This window comes from Carcharodon carcharias, chromosome 8 (assembly GCF_017639515.1).
Source record: "Carcharodon carcharias isolate sCarCar2 chromosome 8, sCarCar2.pri, whole genome shotgun sequence".
NCBI lineage: Eukaryota > Metazoa > Chordata > Chondrichthyes > Lamniformes > Lamnidae > Carcharodon > Carcharodon carcharias.
Genome location: NC_054474.1, coordinates 155,767,390 through 155,786,869, shown reverse-complemented (window position 1 = coordinate 155,786,869; position 19,480 = coordinate 155,767,390). Strand labels below are relative to the sequence as shown.

Below are 19,480 nucleotides of genomic sequence, written 5' to 3'. Positions count from 1 at the left end.
TCCTGGGACTTATGGATCCAGGTTGCACGCTTATTTTGGGATGGCCAAGTTGGTACAATAGACTGAGTATGTCAGTAGACACTTCTTAGGTGGAACACATTCTGTTTATTTACAAAGTTATTCAGCAGCTACACTTGTGTGCTTTCAAATCTAAACCTGGCTCTATATGACAGACTATAGACTACTGACTACTGATTTGACCTGCGCTACTCTGTTATTGGATACTAAGATCATGTGATCTTCCATTATAACATTCTTCTTAAAGGTATATTACACATCAGATTACCACAGTAATGGAGAGCGATGATACTTGTGGGGAAACTTGTGTTCCCCTCAACCACTCCCTGAAATTTGTTCTCCCCACTAGCCCTGCCTGCAGCTGGAGGTGTAGATGGCTCCAAGAGGGGGGTCTCCCCAGTAACAGAGCTTTGAGCGCGTTCCAAAGCAGGGTGCCCTCCAGTCTATGAAACAAAGGCTGTCCCCAAGGTGACCAGAAAGGTTGGCTGGTGTGGGAAATGGGAATGATGACCCTGTTTACAGTAGGGAGGAGTGCATTTCTCAGGTTGGGGTCATGCAGGGCAGAACAGAGGGAGATTAAGGGCAGGGTTTTGGGTTGGGACCCTGACGTCAGGGACTTGCTGGGGGGGTTCAGTGGACAACCCCTCCCTGTGGGGAGCAGTCACCTGCCAGTGATTTTCCCTGAATTGACTGATTATTGGTCAGAGGGCAGGCTTGTCACCCAATTGAGGTTTGTGGCTAGGCTCTCGAAGCTGGAGGGCCATGAGGGGGCAGTTCTAACTTGGAGGGAGGAGCAGCAGCTGCTGAGTGACTGATTGATTTGGGGAAATATTTCCAGGCCTGGCATCCCTCTACTTGTTGCAGACCTGCCAAAAAAAAAAAATAAGCATAAAAATGTGTTTTTCGATTTGAATCTGTTTTGGCATTTGTATCTGATGTCAGCCACCTCCCATATCCATTGGCACATTCTCGGTAATTCTTGTATGCCTTCGATTCCTGGGCTTGCCTTCGACCAGAAGCTGTTAGCTAAGTTAATGATTGCTGTTCCCCTTTGGCCCCTGGGTCAATTCAGCAAGGATTACACATGGTGGGATGGGAGATTGGGAATGTGTGTCCCCTCTTGTTCACCTGCCCCATGCAGCAATGATACAAGGAAGTTGGCACTGGTACCTTGCTGGAGTTGGCATGCCCGAGAGCAGGCTGTGCAAATGCCAAATTCTTAGATTCAACTTACCTTAGGGGCATTGTCCCTGCAACACAGCAACTTGCATTTGTATTGGCAACCTTCCCGTCATAAAATGTCCCATTTCACAGGAGTGTAATTGGATAGAATTTGACACTGAGCCCAAGGGTGAGATATTGGGATGGGGTAACTTATAGCTTGATCAGAGAGGTAGGTTTTTGGAAGGGTCTCAGGAGGAGAGTGAGAAAGAAAAGCAGAAAGGTTTAGGGAGGAAATTCCAGAACTTGGGGCCTAGACATTTGAAGGCATCGTTAACAACGCAATTGACAACTGGACTGGAAACCCAGACCAATGCTCTGGTGACATGAGTTCAAATCTCAGGGAATTTAAATAAATTAATAAATCTGGAATTCTAAGGTTGTCTCAGTAATGTTGATCATGAAACTATTAGTTTATTATACTTTTACAATCAAGCGGGCTGCTTTGTCCTGGACAGTGTCCAGCTTCTTCAGTATTGTGGGAGCTGCATTCATCCAGGCAAGTGGAGAGTATTCCATCACACTCCTGACTTTTGCCTTGTAGATAGTGGACAGGCTTTGGGGAGTCAGGAGGCGAGTTACTCATCACACGATTCCTAGCCTCTGACCTGCTCTTGTAGCCACAATATGTACATGGCTGGTCCAGGTCAGTTTCTGGATAGTGGGGGATTCAGTGCTGGTAATGCCATTGAACATCAAGGGGCGATGGTTGGTTTCACTCTTGTTGGAGATGGTCATTCCCTGGCACTTGTGTGGTGTGAATGTTGCTTGCCCAAGTCTGGACATTAATGTCCTTCATGGGAGGAAGTCTGCAATTCTTTGATGTGAGTCAGGCCAGTCCAGTTGTGGTTGACCCTTAACTGCCCGCTGCAGTGACCTAACGAGCCAGTTATATGAAACAACAGAAGTTGAATAAGCACTCTGGGTGGATCTACAAGCAAATGTCTCAAGAAGATGGCTCACTACCACCTTAAGGGTATTAAAGAGTGGCAATAAATGCTGCCCTTGTCAGTGATGCTCACATCCCATGAGCAAATAATCAAAAACGAACCATTGTGAGCTTGAAGAGAGCAGCAGATGAACAGTTAGAGGAACACGGAGTTCTGGGACATTCACCAACAGTCACCTACGTCCTCTGGAATTTAAAAGGATGAGAGGTGACTGCATTGAAATGTAGAAAACTCTTAAACTTGACACTCGTACACACTCGCTTCCCACTCCATACAGAGACACATGCACAGTTGTCCCCCCACCACCCCTCCCCACACACTCGCACACTCCCCACCCCCACCCCACATTGAGCAGTGCGGCAGTATTTGCTCATTGTGTCTCAGCCCAGACTCTCTGGTCTGAATATCTTTCCGATTGCCACCCGAACCAAGATTGACCTTCCCGGGGGGGGAAAACCCCAGTGACATTCTGAACACAGGCTGTCCTGCAGTATTACTCTCTCTGGTCTTGGCTGATCATCTATGCTAATCTGCTCAGTGATCCCTGGACTTGGCATCAGCTGTTAAGGGCTGTAGATAAGCCAGACAGTCACTCCATAAGCCCAAAATCATTTTAATACTGAGAATTGCATCTTTTGATGAGGGGGAGGAAAGAGAGAAATTTTTTTGTAAAGCATTAGACACCCCACCTCATCAAAAGATGCCATTGTCAGTATTAAATCTGAGCTGCTTCCAATGCAAGTATGTCTCCCTTCCCCCACCTTCCCTCCACCACCACCACCACCTCCTCCTCCACCTTCCCTCCACCACCACCACCCCTCCCGCACCCCTCCGCTCAAATCACTTGTGCTGTTGCAGACAATCGAAGCTTTCCAGGCCTAAATCTCTGGCTGTGAAAGGTTTGGAGTGCTGAGAGGGAAATAATGTTTGATTCAGTCTGACAAGGTTATAAAATCCTGCTCGTGCGCTCCTCCAGTGTTTGGGAGAATTGCCTCCAGCTTAAAGTGACGATGGTGAAAGCTGCCGTAGGACGACTGGCCAGTTGCCGGTCACTGAGCAACATTGACCTGTTCAACGCTGCGGCACCAGGGACACTTGCAGGCTGGTGTGTTTGTCAACTTTGATCAGCAGCCTCCTTCTGATCTCTCTCAGCCGTTCTGAATTGTTTCCCCTGACATTAAAACCACTCGGGAGGAATACTTGTGCTTTCAAAGCACGTTTGTGACCAATTGTGTGTGTGTTTCTTTTTTCTGCCCCCCCCCCCCATTCTCTTTGTCAGAGCTGTGCCAGCCCAGCTGACTGGAAATGTTCCAGTGTGTTGGTTTCCCTTCCTTACAATCTCGGGACACTCGACTTTTTTCTTCAAGATCAAATCAGGAACTCGCTCCCAGATGGTGGTATGGGCGTAAATGCGCTGTGTGGTGTGGTGAGGAGCCATATGGAGCAGCAAGTTTCTGGGTTTATTCACTGCGGTCTAGGCTCAGCAAACTGATTTCATCCAGAGCTATAGGAGGAGCAGCAGTTTTCTGCCCTGAGAACTTAGTTCCCCAGCCACCGGCTCCATGGGCAGAGTTTTATGACCCCACCCCACCACCCCCCCCCCCCCCACCACCCGCCCACCATATCACCACCACCAATAGGGGTGGGGGCAGGTGGGTGTAAAATTGTTTGTCTTGCCAGGCTCCCACCTGTCCCAGCCTCTCCACGATTTTATGGTGGGATGGGAAAGTCCTAGGCTGTCCCTCACCTCCACCACCGCCCTTGCCCCAGTTGAGGCCCGTAAGTGGCCAATTAATGACCACCACCCCCCCTCCACCCACCCCATGGGTCATTTCCCACCCAGCCTCAATTTTCAAACTGAGAGGAGGAGTTTGGTGGGGGTGGGGGAGACTGAAAAGTGACCCTACTCAGGTCTCGGGTGGGAAGAAGGGGAGGTGCCTCCATCAATGGCTTCCTGGCAATATAGGGCACTGCCCCCACCTCCACCTGCTCCAGCCTCTCTACCAACAGCTTCCCCAACCTTCAACACCCCCACCTGCCCTGAAACCCCACACTTACCTGGTCCTAGACCCCAGGATTTAGCCTCTGGGGGCTGCTTACAGTCCCACTCCTATCTACTGCAGCTTCCGGCACTGCTGGGATTAGCTAATCAGATTGGCTGGCAGCTTTCCGAGGCAGGACTTTGTCCTGACTGGGGTGTGGGAGTCCCACCTTCAGTCAATTAATACTCATTGAAGTGTTAAATGGCTGAGAGTTGTTAGCATTGCTGCCGACTCCTCAGATGGTGGGAAGAGAAACTCCTTTATTCTAAAAAATAAATTCCTGGCCCATCCCTTCCCTGGTAACAGTCTCAGATTAAGCCAGTCTGTTTGCAGCCTTGGTGTCACTTAAGATAAGCTTCCAACCTCCTATTCGTACCATCACCAAGACCACCTATTTCCACTTCCGTCGTATCCTCTGATTTTGCCCCTTTCTCAGCTCATCTGTTGAGATACCCTCATTCATAACACAGAAGGTGGCTATTTGGCCCACTGCGATGAGTCGGCTATCTCCACTCACTGTCGGATCCATATCCCAACATTGGTTGGGCCTTCACAATAGAAAAAGGGGAAGTGGCGACAGGGGAGGTTTATTGATGAAACCTCTCGGAGGAATACAAATGTAGAAACACAGATGTTTGCCCGAGTGGTGGTGATGGGACAGACCTGTGAGCTTGGAGTAGGTCCATTTTGGCTTGTTGTCAGCACCAGGCCCTTGGAATTAAACTGCCTTTGCAAATTTGTTCTGGCAGCTGCTACTTTCATGTGTGTTGCCAAATCATCTCTTGTTAGAAGCCTAAGCAACAGGGCCTCTGCTTTATACTGCTGACTTACTGAAGGCCTGTAGACCGATTGCTGGTTTCCATTGCCATGGTAACGGGGTGGGGGGGGGGGGGGAAATGGGCGGGGTGACCTTAGATCCTTTCTTGTCTGATGAGAGTCAATCCTCAAAATGCCCCACCATTGCTGTCAATTCTCTATGGCACCTCCGGCCTACCTGATAGCTTTTTGTTCAATCAGACCTATAGTCTCTCCTGCATTTGGCAGGACACTCATAATCTCCCACCTTTCCAAGTGAGGATGGATTATGCCATTGTTCCAGATGTTTCACCTGTTGGACGGATGTACCTGAGGAATGGCAAGGTAAGCCCTGTATTATGCTCTAGGGCCTACATGGGTTGCATTGCTTGTCCTGGAGCCTCAAAGTAATTGAAGATTAATCTCCTGGCCGTTGCTATGAGCAACTTCAGGGCAGGGCAGGGTGGGGGAGGGGAGGAGGAGTTGGTAGGAATTAAAAACATGTGGTTAAAGGAAGAACAACTTTTCTTTCATTTTCTCGGAACAGTTATGAGACGTTGCAAATGGTGTGGTTTTTGACCATCAATCAAGTCATCCAATTGGCTTTCTAATTGGCCTGAGAGGCAGGGCAAACATGGACAGGTGTCCAATCGTGGGAGTGTGGGGGTGGGACAGTTGAAGCAAGAGGTCATGTGATCCCCAGATTACATTAGCCACAAACTGATCTGGTTGGATGTGTTCACAAAGGTTTCATCACATGATCACTGGCCTCCAAACATGCTTCTCAGTTAAACAGCTCATCCTTAACCTTTGCTTCATTACTTATAAAAGTATTATCAATGAAAATTACTTTCTTTAATATTCCTATGATTTATCTTCTGGGTTTGCGTTCACAGTGTCCCAGAGATCAATCTTCAATTCCAAGAGACCCCAACAATTCTCCCTAAGCCTACGAGGCGTGTAGGTAGATTACTATTGAAAAATGGATATAAGTACATAACAGGAGTGGTATCATACACTCTGTCATATTGCTCCAACATCTGGAAAGGCTATGACTGCTCTTTGACCTCGGCTCCGCCTTGCCACCCAATCCTCCTATTCCTCGATTCTCTGAGTTCCAATGTCTATTGATCTCTGTCTTGGACATATTCAACAACTGAGTCTCCACAGCTTCTTAGGGTAGAGATTTCCAAACATTCACAATCCTCTGAGTGAAGAAGTTTCTCCTCCTCTCTGCCCTGAATGACAGACCCTTATCCTGAGGCTATGCCCCCTAGTACTAGACCATCCAACCAGTGGAAAGAGCCTGTCAGTATTTTCTCTGCCAAGTCTTCTAAGTGTTTTATATATTTCGATGAGATTGCCTCTCATCTTTCTAAACTCCAGAGAATGTAGGTCCATTCTGCACAATCTCTCCCCACGGGACATGTCAGGAATCAATCTGGTCCAAACAAATGGATCCAACAATTGGTGAGCATTGATGATAACTTTTTTTCTATCGCACCTTTAACAGAATGAACTGTCCCAAGGTGCTTCCTAGTGTTACTCACAATAAGAGATTGTAGTGGAAGAATTAATCCAGGCTGGTCTTTTGGTTCAAGCTGGTTTATTTTCAAGACAACTCCTCAGTGCTACTGACTTCCACACACTGTTCCAGTTATATCTTTTTATTCTATTTAGATGGGATAACCAATGCCCATCACCTGTTTAACTAGCAATTGTTTTTAACAAAGTGATTGGCACATTAACACCCAGGAGCATTATAAAACAAAGAATGATAACGAGCCATGTAAGGAGATATTAGCTGGGAGAAGTGGCAGCTCATTTGCGCACAGCAAGCTTTCACAAACAACAATGTGATGATAAGCAGATAATTTGTTTTTGTGATGTTGATTGAGGAATAGATATTGATTTGGATGCAGGCGAGTGATAACTCGCCTGCTGTTCTTCAAGATAGTGCCATGGAGTCTCTGACCATCACCCCAAGTCACATGGTCCGAGTGCTGAAGATGGTCCAAAACTAATCTCTCGGCAGCTGAAAATCTTTGGAGATATTTCCATTTTGCTGAACTTACTTTGCTGGAAGTATAGCGGGAGTGGAGCATCTCCCAGGAATTTCATGGCAACTAAATGGTGTAGATATCGGGCTACGGCCAACAGACAAGGGGACATCAGCTCAAATTAGTGAAAGGCGAATTTGGGACTCAAACTATGAAAACTTTGAGTGTCGCTTGGAAAGGATGGACTTTGGGGCCGAAATGATTTTAAGAAGAGGTTTGATGGGATCAGAGTGGGCAGGCACTCTACGACTTTCTGGGTGGATGTGACTGGCAGAACTGCTCCTTCTGAGTCGATCTTGTGGAGACAGCAGAGAGTGAGGAAGCTCTCAGTTGAAATGAGTTTCCTCAACAGGAGCCATCCAAAAGGAGAATCAGAAATATTATCTCCTGCAGGAAACGTTTCTTAAAATAAATTTTGCACTATGATCCTGGCAAATTAAGCAGCAGAGATGGACTGTAAAATTCCATTTCAGCTTTTTGTATGTTCATGTATTAACATTTTCTCATTTATGGACACTCTGTAGCTCCATCGTTGGTGGCCCTGACTTCAACGGCCTAGGTTTGAAGGTCTGGAATCCCCTCTCTTTCTATCTCTCCACCTCTACTGCTCTTTCCTATTGTAAGATGCTTTTCCATACCATCTCTCTTTGACCAAGCTTCCGATTATTGGCCCTAATATCTGCTGATGTGGCTCGGTCATGTTTTGTTTAATATTGTGCCTTGGGATGGTTTATTGCATTAAAGGAACTATAAAGATGTGAGTCGTTGAATAAAACGAGCAGTGCAGAAGTAGAAGGCAACAAAGATGAATAATTAAAAACTCCTGATACACCTGATGAGATTCTGTTTCCAGGGTAACAACGAACATCCCTCTGTACGCCAATGGCGGTCATGTACTGGTGCAGTCCATCATCCGGAGTCCCTTTCTTTCTTTCCTGCCAGTCTATGTGCCGGGAAACTGAGAACTCCCATTAGGTTGACTCAGATGGGGCATTTCTGCCAGTCATATCCACCCAGAAAGTCCTACAGTTCCCACCCCCTCTGATCCCATCAAAGTATTTTCTAAAACAATGCTGCCCCATAGTCCAGTGGGTGAATGGTGGCTCCATCTGTGGTTGGGTAGGGTTAGTGGCAAAAGGTGGCAGGTTCAAGTCACACTTCAAAGACTTGGGTACAAAATCTAGGCTGACCCTCCGGTGCACTCCTGAGGGAGTGCTGTGTCGTTGGAGGTGCTGTCTTTGGGATGATTCATTAGAATGAGGCCCTGTCTGTCCGTTCAGGTGAACTTGATGGATCACCATTGCCATTTCTTGGGAGAGGCAAGAAAAACCTTAAGCCAAGTTTAAAAAAAATGGGAGGTTTCCTGGTCAACCCAATCTCTCTCTGGTCAGGTAAGTTTGGGGAAACCACAGGGGCCTGGTGACACATTTAGCCCCTCCCTTCCTACCTTCTATAAGTAGTTATGCTGACCACTCTCAGGAACTTGTCTGTCTTCGTTTTGAGTGTTTGTAGTGAATCCCCACTCAGTGCATGAGCTGGTATTTTGACCTATAAAGTATCAACTCGCTGTATAAAGTGCCTCCTAGAATCTGATCTAGTTCTCTGCTAATGCTACTTGCACTTGTGTTCTTGGGTCCTCCTGAGGGTATTGAGCTTGAGGAGGATACCCAGTTAGACCAAGTCTAAACCTTCTATTTATTTTATCAAATCTTCTTGAGGTCTTTACTTTTTTGGAGTGAAAAGACCCAACTCTCAAAGCTTATCTTGTTAGCGAAGATATCCTGTCATCATGTGAGGTGGCTAAAACTGGACAACACATTCTAGATGTCTGTCCACAACCTGATACAGAGAAAGAATTGTATTTCTTGTTTTTATGTTATTGAATTGTCCTGTATATACAAACAGCCTGTTTGCTTCTGCAATATCCTTGAGGCACTGGTCATAGACCTTCATTGTCTCATACAGTGTAGCTTCCAAGTCCTCCCCCGACCAGTGGTTGAGACACATGTATTCAGACAGGTGTGCCACTCATGGGTGGAATAAAATGGCTGCTCTGACCGTTGGAAGCCAATGTAAATAGGGAGAGATGTAGAGAGCGGGTGCTGTTTCATTACCACTTGCTTTACCATATTGCATAAAGTCAATTTTTTAAAAATTCATTCACGGGATGTGGGCTTTGCTGGCTGGGCCAGCATTTATTGCCCATCCTTAGTTGCCCTTGAGAAGATGGTGGTGAGCTGCCTTCTTGAACTGCTGCAGTCCATGTGGTGTAGGTAAACCCACAGTGCTGTTAGGAAGGGAGTGTCAGGATTTTGATCCAGTGACTGTGAAGGAACGGCGATATATTTCCAAGTCAGGATGGTGAGTGACTTGGAGGAGATCTTCCAGGTGGTGGTGTTCCCATCTATCCGCTGCCCCTGTCCCTCTAGGTGGTAGTGGTCATGGGTTTGGAAGGTGCTGTCTAAGGAGCCTTGGTGAATTCCTGCAGTGCATCTTGTAGATGATACACACTGCTGCTACTGTGTGTCGGTGGTGGAGGGAGTGAATGTTTGTGGACGTGGCGCCACTCGAGTGGGCTGCTTTGTCCCCATTCCCTCTCCATCTCTCTTCAGATTGTGCAGAGTCATAATAGCACAGAAGGAAGTCATTTGGCCCATCAGTTCCATGCTGGCGCTCTGCAGAGCAATCCAGTCAGTCTCATTTCCACACCCACCCCATCCTCATAGCTCTGCAAGTTTATTTCCCTCCAGTGCCGATCCAATTTCATTTTGAAATCATTGATTGCCTCTGCCTACAAGGGTGGTATAAACAGAGAGATCACGTCGTAACCACTGGCTGCGTTTTTAAAAATAACCTCATCCCCACCTCCTCTGCCCCTCCCTCCTATATCTCTTGCCCAAAACCTTAAACCTGCAGTAGCCCTTGTACCATCAGCTAACGTTTTTTTAGGAGTTGCAGTGGTAGGGGTCTGGAAGCAAGCCTTCCTGTCTGATTAATAGCTGGTGCGTGGTCGAGAGGAGAAAATGACTCGTGGAAGAGATGTAACCCTTACGAAACTCTTAGTAGGATTTTGTGTGGAAATCGTATGAAGTGTTTTGATGTCCTCAAAATTCTGGCCTGTGGACAAAGGTCATGGCAAGTTCCGAGATACAGTTTGTATTGTTTTTTGATACTTTTCTTCCTAGCTGTGAATCTTTTTGCGAAATGATGTTCAAATGTCTCCAATTCTCATTTTCAGGGATTTCCTTCCTCGTGGATCTGGGATTGTGACCAGGAGGCCCCTCGTTCTCCAGCTGATTAACTCTCCGACAGGTATGGAGTGACGAGATGAATGTTGTATCCCACTGAGGTAGTTTCTCCCTTTTTTGTCTGCCTGACTGTCTGTGTCTGTGCTGCTCACCTCTGCCCTTGGCCCCACCTCCCCCACTGCAGTTCTGATACCACCCACTAACACGGGCCCATGATACCCAAGGCTCCCTCTAGCTTCACGACTTTAATCTCTCTGCAGGGTGTTAAACTGCCACTTTGGCAACCCGAGACAGTAAAAACCAGTGTGAGGTGATTGATTCAATCCCATGTCCCACCATTGCCTGGGGCGCCACATTTCTGTGATCACATGAGCAAACAATATACCCTACATAAGTAAGAAGAGTCATTCGGACTTGAAGTGTTATCTCTGTTTCTCTCTCCAGACCTGAGTTTTTCCAGCATTTTATGTTTTTATTTCTGACTTCCAGCATCCGCGGTATTTTGCTTTTATCATATACCCTGTACACCGCATTAAAATACCCTCTCCTTGTGACACTTTTTTCCTCTTTGACTCAGAATGGGGGGGGGGGAAGGGTTGGTCAGAGCGAATTCTCTCAACTTTGGGGGTGCCTATAGCTCGTATTTTTATTAATGTGACATTTACCAAGGTGTACTAACCCAGTGAGGCTGAGGCGATCTTTACCTGATGCTAGAATAGGAAGACTGACTGTGCAGAAAGCCTAGAAAAATGATTTTCTCGTAACCGAGCCATCACTTCAGCCCAAGAATTTCAGCTTTCTGTTGGGCAAGGAGCACAAACCAGTTCCCGTTACTAGGAAAGCAAATGGCAGGTTGACTTTTATTGCAAGGGGTTTGGAGTATAAGAGCAATAAAATCTTGCTACAGTTGATTGGGACTTTGGAGAGACTAGACCTGGAATGCTTTGCATTGTTTTGCTCTTCATATTTAAGGAAAGGTGTACTTGCATTTTACCTTCCTAAAGAGCCTTGCAAACTGGATAAATGTACCATCAATGAAGACAATCCAGAGTAAGATTAACATGGAGGTCCATGGTGACCAATGACCTCCTTAGGGCATGGCACCTGAAGAGAGAGAGAGAGAGAGAGAGAGAGAGATACTTGCTGGAACAGTGAAGGTTTACTAGGTTGATCCCTGGGACGACAGTGTTGTCTTATGATGGAAAGTTGAGTTGGGTCTATATTCTCTGCAGTTTAGAAAAAATGGGAGGTGATCTCTCTAAACAGACAAGATTCTGAAGAGACTTGACAGAGTAGACACGGAGAGGTTGTTTCCCCCATGGCTGATGAACCTAGAACCCGGATGCAGTCTCAGGTTAAGGGGCTGATCATTTAGGACTGAGATGTAGAGAAATTTCTTCTGTGTGTTGTGAATCTTTGGAATTCTCTGCCCCCAAGAGTTGAGTGCTCCATTTTTGAATACGTTTAAGGCTGGGATAGACAGATTTTTGGTCTCAGGGAAACGAGGGATATGGGGAATGGGCAGGAAAGTGGAGTTGAAGCAAAAGATCAGCATTATCATAATGACTGGCTCGATGGGATGTGCTCCTGCTCCTATTTCTTATGTTCTTATTACATTTACATCAAGAAGGGAAAAGAAAGCTGTGAATGTTAGGTCTCAGATCTGCTGAAGTTTCATTTGGTGGCAGTGAAATGGTCTCAAGTCCTGTTCCTATGATGCTTCAAATCTTGAAGTAAAGACAGAAGGAGGTTGGAAAAGAGCTCAGTATGTCCGTCAACATCTGTCGGTTGTGTTAACCTTTTCAGGTCCGTGACCCTTTCTCAGAACTGTAGGAGATGAACATGGTCAACAAGTATAGAGCCAGGAAAAAATGGGTGGGTGAGGAGCAGGTTAAGAACAGAAGAGAGATGCTTCAAGCATGCCAGCTGTGTTGGGCAGATGCCAATGTTCAGTGAGCAGTCTGCACTTCGTTAAGTGTCATTCTAAGTAAGTTAAACTGTAACCTGACCCAGTTGTTGAGAGAGAGCTAATTCAGCCCAACATTTTATATCAAGCCCATTTTTATCTTTTCAGTATGTGTCCGTCACTTGGTCCCTCTGCCAAGCTTCAGGGAAGATAAGTGTCTCTGTTGTTACTGCCTCTGCTATTCTTGGTCATTGTGGGAGGACAGGCACAGACACGATGGGTCAAATGGCCACCTTCTATGTCATTTTTTTAAATGATTTCAGTGAGGAGGTTACACAAACTAGCAATGTAGATTATATCCAGAGTGTTCCTTTTTAGGCACAAGATAGTTACTATAGGGTGGAATACCGTATTATACCACAAAGGAGTGCTTTCCCCCACCAAACCCGTCATCTGACCTCTCGAGAAAGGCCTTGACCTTCCCTCTGCTGATTGTGGCCTCTCCCTTGTCCTCTGCCGTGAGTGTTTGGGGGGATGGGGTGTTGGTTGGGTGGGTCTTTTGGGGGGACAGGGTATTTGGGTGGATGTTTTGGGCAGATATGGTGTTATGAGGAGGGGGAATTGGGTAGGCGTTTGGGGGATGAGCAGTGGGTGTTTTTGGTGGGGAGGGTGTTTTGGGGATGAGAGATTTTGGATGTGTGTAGGTCCGTTTCTTGCGTTCACAGCTTAAACAAAAAGGTCTTTGCACATTTCCTGTAGAACCACAGAGCCAACAGGAACTTTAATTTAATGAGCAGCTCTGTAGCAAATTAAAGTTTTTGCAGTCGTGAGTCCAGTTTTATAATAAAAAGGCCCTTTTTCTATTAGTTTTGGCACACATCTGTTACATTAAGCTCCCATTCATATATTGGAAGCCATATTGGAAAAGTATAGACCAGATACAGAACAAAGCTCCCTCTACTGGGCCTTAACACTGCGTCACGCTCTCTGCCTCGCAAGGGTGAATTCCTCCCCCTCGCGTAGTATTTCCATTTCCCACATCATTGCTACAGTGTTGCTTCTCTTCTCTCTAAAGTCAAATTGTCCATTCAGTGCTGAACTCTGACTAGTTTGGTGCTCTGACACGTGAATATGAAGTTATTACTAATACTGAGCAGCAGAATTTTCCCCGTGCCAATTACAGAGCTGTGCTAAAACAGCTGACGCAGCAGAAACACTAACTGTTGAGACACACAACAGAGAAGCCTTTTCCAGTGTGAAGACACTAACCCTTTTGTGCTTTACAGTGCAGAGGAGAACTGAGCTCTCAATCTCCCAGGACAGCTGTGCCGTGGGCCTTTTAACATGGGCCTCTGGGAGACTCCATCCCGAACACTCTCTACCATTTTATTCTGACGATTGACCCAATGCTTTGGGGGATTGTGTTGTCTGTCAAATGGTGGCCTCTTTGTGTTTATTGATTTGAGATAAACTAAGGCTACACTCTTTCCTGAAGAAAGCAGTGATTTTCTTCTGCTGAATGCAAAGACACCTGGAGAGGACGGGTACAAGTACTGTAACTGATTCTAATTCCAGACCAAGATTGGGTCTCTCATGGCTCGTTATATCGCTGCACTTGGCTGGCTCCTTTTTAAAGCAACAGCTCAAGTTTCAGCTACACAGTACTGGAGGCTATTGCTTAGATCATTTCCATCCAGCTCTCCCTCTGCTGTAGCACTGACCAGGAAGAACCCAGGTTCGATCCTTGATGTAGGAGCTAGTCAGAATTGGGGCTACAGTCCTGTGGGCTAAGGACAGAAGGGAGATGTTTCGAGCACGCCAGCTGTTTTGCGCAGAAGCAGATGTTCAATGAGCAGCCCGCATTTCGTTAAGTGTAGTTCTAAACAAATTGCACAATAACCGGACCCAGTTATTGTTGGGCTGCGTTAGTTCTACCTCCTTTTACACCCAGACCATTTTTTACCTTTTTCGGTATGTGTCAGTCGCCTGCTCCTTCCGCCAAGCTTCAAGGGAGTCTAAGTGTCTCTGTTGCTACTGCCTCAGCTGCTCTCGGTCATTGTGAGAGGACTGGCATGGATACGATGGGCTGAATAGCCTACTGTGTCATAAATTGTCTACAATTTGAGGAAATCGCACAAACCAGCAATGTAGATTAAATCCAGGGTATTCCTTTTTTAGGCATGAAATAACCGTAGTAGTAGGATCTGGCACATAAAGGGTTAATGTGGGACTGAGCACGGTACCACCCACACAGTGATGTAAGGAGGCATATGACCCAGGCCTAGGGTCAGTGTGGTGTTGGCCGGAGATGTTAGGACCTACAGGTGAAGATGGCTCAAATGCCTGTACCCTTTACTGTATATTTGCATTTGGTTCCAAGGAGTTAATAAAGTCTTGCTGCTAACATTCAGAAGACTGCAAAGACTTCATTAACAGCCACGTTCTGTAACCAACACCATCTCAACGTGTCGCGAGCTCCAGATCAAAAACCCTCGTCCTCCCAGTAATACTGAAAGACTGAGAAAAAGGACATCTTCAATGGATTCTGAACCGAAAGGAGCTCCCCAACTGAAGCTGCAGTTGCTGAGAAAATTCACCAGAAGAAGCTCCAGAGGGAAGAGCCTGGAAGCTAAAGGCAGAAGTTTTACAGCAGTGAAGACTCCACACAACCTTCCCTTGGAAGCTCAGTTTCAGCACAGCCTGCAAGAGTGAGTTAAATCCTTGTTCACTTCCAGGCCGCAGCAAGTCTTGAGAAGCCCTTTTACTAATCCAGTCAGAAACTGGATTAGGAACCCGTCACTAATCCCGAATCCTCTGACTCCAAGCGAACGTGGTACCAGAGAATGTTCAGCATTCTGAGAAGCCTCTACCTCCAACAACAATGAGGGTACAGCTGGTTGATGCATCATCCACTGTGCACACACTGCAACTCCCAGCCAGCATGCTGTAGCCGCATGGGATGCTGCAACCGGGTAGCAGTCTAACACCATCAACAACCAAAAAGCAGAGGCGAGCATACCGCTCAACCTTGTTCTCACCACAGGAACACTCTTCCTCTGTCTCAGAGGGCTTCCAGACAGCCCACATAGAAAGAGAAGAAAAAGCAGTGCCAAGGGGATGAATATCATCTTCTTTCACCTTGCAAGAAACGATCGAGAGTAACAGCAACAATGCATTGACACCGCAGCCGAACTGACCAGGCGTGGTTCAACATAAAGCAATGGAAGAAAAGGACGAAATCAAACCTGAATGCCAGTCCAACCTCCAAGCCAACAGCAGGGACCAGAGCCTACCACTCTTCTGATGGAATGGCGAACGAGATATAAGGCCTCCAGATCGCCTGAACCTCTAACTTCCAGGCCTTGAAGTGGGGACATGGGGTAGGGAGAATGTTGTTAATGCTAATACTGTAATAGCAATAATATTGGAATAGCATTAAGGTTGTAGCAATAAGATAAATGCATAAGATTTAGAACAAAGTAAGACTTGAAGCAAACTTAAGTTACTGTATATCCTTGGGGTAAAGATTTGGGAGAGTTGTAGAAGGGCCTGATACATACAGGGTTAATGTGGTACTGAGTATGGTACCGCCCACACAGTGATGTAAGAAGGCACATGACCTAGACCTAGTGTCAATGTGGTGTTGGCCAGGGATGTTCCGACCTAGGATGGAGATAGCTTCATATCTGCACCCTTTACTGTAATATTTGTATATAGTTACAAGTAGTTAATAAAGGCTTTCTATTAACATGCAGAAGACTATGAAGACTTCTTTAACAATCACGTTCTGTAATCAATACCATCTCCACAACAGTAACTGAAAAGCAATATCATATTATGCCATAGCAGTGTTTTTCCCCCATTGAACCCGTTATCCAGCCCCTCAAAGAGGGGCCTTGACCCTCCCTCTGCTGATCATGGCCTCTCTCATGCCCCCTGCTGTGATTGTTGACGACTTGCCCTAAGGTCTGTGTTTTGGGGGACGGGTTGTTGGTTGGGTGAGATCCCTGTGTGAAGAGGAAAAAAGTTACTGTTTCAAAAGCAAAATACTGCAGATACTGGAAATCTGAAATAAAAACAGAAAATGCTGGGAAAGCTCAGCAGGTCTGGGAGCATCTGTGGAGAAACAGAGTTAATGTTTCAGGTAGAGATGTGTTAACGTTAACTCTGTTTCTCTTCCCACAGATGCTGCCTGACCTGCTGACTATTTCCAGAACTTCTTTTAAATCTAAAACACAGCTGTTAATTGCTACCCAAAAGCATGTTTCGTTTTTTCACAACAAAAACTTGCATTTATATCACTACCTCAGTGCATCCCAAAATGCTTTGCAACCAACGAAGTAGTTTTGAAGTGTAGTCACCGTTGTAATGTAGGAAATGTAGCAGCCAATTTGTACACAGCAAGCTCCCACATATAGGAACGAAGCAATGACCAGATAACAACCTATTTTAGTGCTGTTGATTTGAGGGATAAATATTGTCCAGGACATCAGGAGCACTTCCCAGCTCATATACTGGTCATGCTATGGAGTCTTTTATGCCTGTCTGTGAGTACACATGGGGACTTCAATTTAATGCCCTATCCAAAAGGTGGCACCGCTTGACAGTGGGGTACTCAACAGTAAGTAGGAGACGGAGCTCACGTAGGTTGCAACTGGATCATCCGTGACTGATTTCCGCACTGTTAGAGGTAGCGACTCCGAGGTGAGATGCTAACGGGAAAATTCCGACCTGCTTCTTCTGGTGGGCGCTAAGAGCACCTTGAAGAAAAGCTGGTATTCCAGCCAACACTTAGCCTGCATCAAAACCCCCACCCCCGCCATGTTAACTAGCCACTTGCTTCAGTTCTGATGATGCAGTTTTGCTGTATGTAAAATGGCTGCTGCGATTTCCCAGGAAAGTTTTTGACAACTACACTTCAAAATTGTTAATTGCATCTGGTGTTCGTGAGGTGCCAAGTAGATATGTTCGTTTCGGTTAATGGATACACAAATGCTGGATGACAACAACAGCTTGTATTTACATATTGCCTTTAACATAACAAAAGATCCAAAGGTGCTTCACAGGCGTGTTATTAAACAAAATATGACACCAAGTCACATTAGGGGGTATTAGATCTGATGACCGTAAGCTTGGTCAAAAAGGTAGTTTTAAGGAGCATCTTAAAGTAGGAAAGTGAGGTTGAGAGGTGAAGGGAGGGAATTCCAGAGCGCAGTGCCTAGGCAACTGAAGGTACAGCCACCAATGGTGGAGTGATCAAAATTGGGGATGCTCAAGAGACCACAATTAAAGGAGTACAGATAACAGAGAAGGTTGTGGGGTTGGAGGCGGTTACAGAGATGAGGATGGTTGAGGCCATGGAGGGATTTGAAAACAAGGTTGCGAATTTTAAAATTGAGGCATTGTTTGACTGGGAGCCAATGTATGTCAGCTGGCACAGGCCCGACAGGTGAATGGGACCTTGTTGTGGCCTTAATGGGACCTTCACTCACTAATGGGCAGCAGAGTTTTGGTTATTAAGTTGATGAAGACTTTCAGCATGCGAATTAATTAGGTGACCAGGTGAATGGGTACCTGTCCTTTTAACAATCTTGATGCTCCCTATGGGACCGCTGATTGGGGAGTGAAGCTGTGTTTTACAGTCTTAGGCATATTCCCATGACCCAGTTGTTCACTGTAGCTCCTCTGCTTGTTTCAAGTTTTTTTTTTGTGCTCTGCCTCCTTGAGGTTTAACCGTGGGCCTCTGCACTGAGACCAAGTTACAGGAATCCATTAGTCAGTTTTCCTCTTCCTTGAAGCCTGTGTCAAATTCCACATCGCTGGAACTATGCGATAATAAGCTGCCGGTGTATGCCTTCTCTTCTAAACGTTCAATAGTTTGATCAGCAGCTGAAGTCTCTGATTTCAGAGGTTGCTGACAAACCCAAGAGTGTACTGACTTCAGGGAGAGGCATGAATCACTGGACAAATTAAAATTGACTTTATATAGTGCCTTTCATGACCTCATAATGCCCAAAGCACTTTGCACCAATGAAGTGCTTTTTGAAGTGTTGTCACTGTTGCATTGTAGGAAATGCAGCAGCCAATGTGCACACAGCAAGACCCCACAAACCACAATGTGATTATGACCAGATCATTTGTGTTTTTGGGATGTTGATTGATTTGATTAATCTGATGCGCTCGTGGCTCCAATATTCTACTCTTCATAAACCTGAGCTCATCCAAAACCATGTTGCCTGTGTCTTAACTCACACCAAGTCCCATTCCTTTATCACCCCGTGCTCACTTACTGACATTGACTCCCCGTCAAACCGCATCTTGATTTTAAAATTCTTTTCCTTGGTTTTAAATCCTTCCCTGGCCTTGCCCCTCCCTATCTCTGTAATCTCCTCCAAGCTGACAACCCATAGATATCTGCACTCCTCTAATTCTGACCTCTCGAGCATTCCTGATTTTAATCGCTCCACCATTGGTATCATGCCTTCAGTTGCCTAGGCCCCAGGCTCTGGAGTACCCTTCCAAGAACACAAGAATTTGAAGCAGGAGTAGATCAAATGGCCTGTCAAACCTGCTCTGCCATTCAGTATGATAATGGCTGATCTTGGACTTCTTACACCTCTCTTCCTCTCTACCTTACACTTTCCTCCTTTTAGGACTCTCCATAAAAACTACCTTGCCAAACAACTTTTGATCTGATCTAATATCTCCTTATATGGCTTGGCGTTGTACTTTATTTTATACTGCTCCTGTGAAGCACCTTGCAAGGTTTTATTATATTAAAAGGTGATATACAAATCTAAGTTAACTTGAAGGATTAATATTGGCCAGGACACGGAGAATAACTCCCATTGAGGCATTAAGACATTTTCCTTGCACAATTTTGTTGCCGTGATGGTGTTGATTCCTGCTGCTGTGCAGTTCCCATCATCTCAACTAGCTCCAGAAGTATGTATGTTTATATTGTGATTTTTATTTTTAAAACCTCTCTCCCTCCCTCGGTGCCTGTGCTTAATCCTCTCCCCGTGCCAGTAAGGCTGAGAAGAGGAAGTCCATGTTTAGAGGAGTGGGAGTGTGAAACTGTCCTGGCGCACACATACCCTTTTTTCCCTCTCATGGAGGCATTTTTAACACCCACTGCCCACCACCCCCCACCCCCCCCCTTCCCCCCCACAGTGCTGTTTTGCTTCTGGACCTCTTTCTGTTACCATGGGAACATTTACATCAAATGTTCTTCATCCTA

General features: G+C 45.9%; 1 protein-coding gene across 4 annotated transcripts in view; it reads left to right on the top strand.

The window, feature by feature from the left end:
- Nucleotides 1–19,480, top strand: part of LOC121280933 (dynamin-1) — a 242,029-nt gene that overhangs the window by 50,935 nt on the left and 171,614 nt on the right. For all 4 annotated transcript variants that reach the window (XM_041193376.1, XM_041193375.1, XM_041193377.1 and 1 more), the window contains exon 2: nucleotides 10,325–10,398. In XM_041193376.1, coding sequence (XP_041049310.1) covers nucleotides 10,325–10,398 — 74 coding nt within the window. The remainder of the gene's footprint in view (nucleotides 1–10,324; nucleotides 10,399–19,480) is intronic.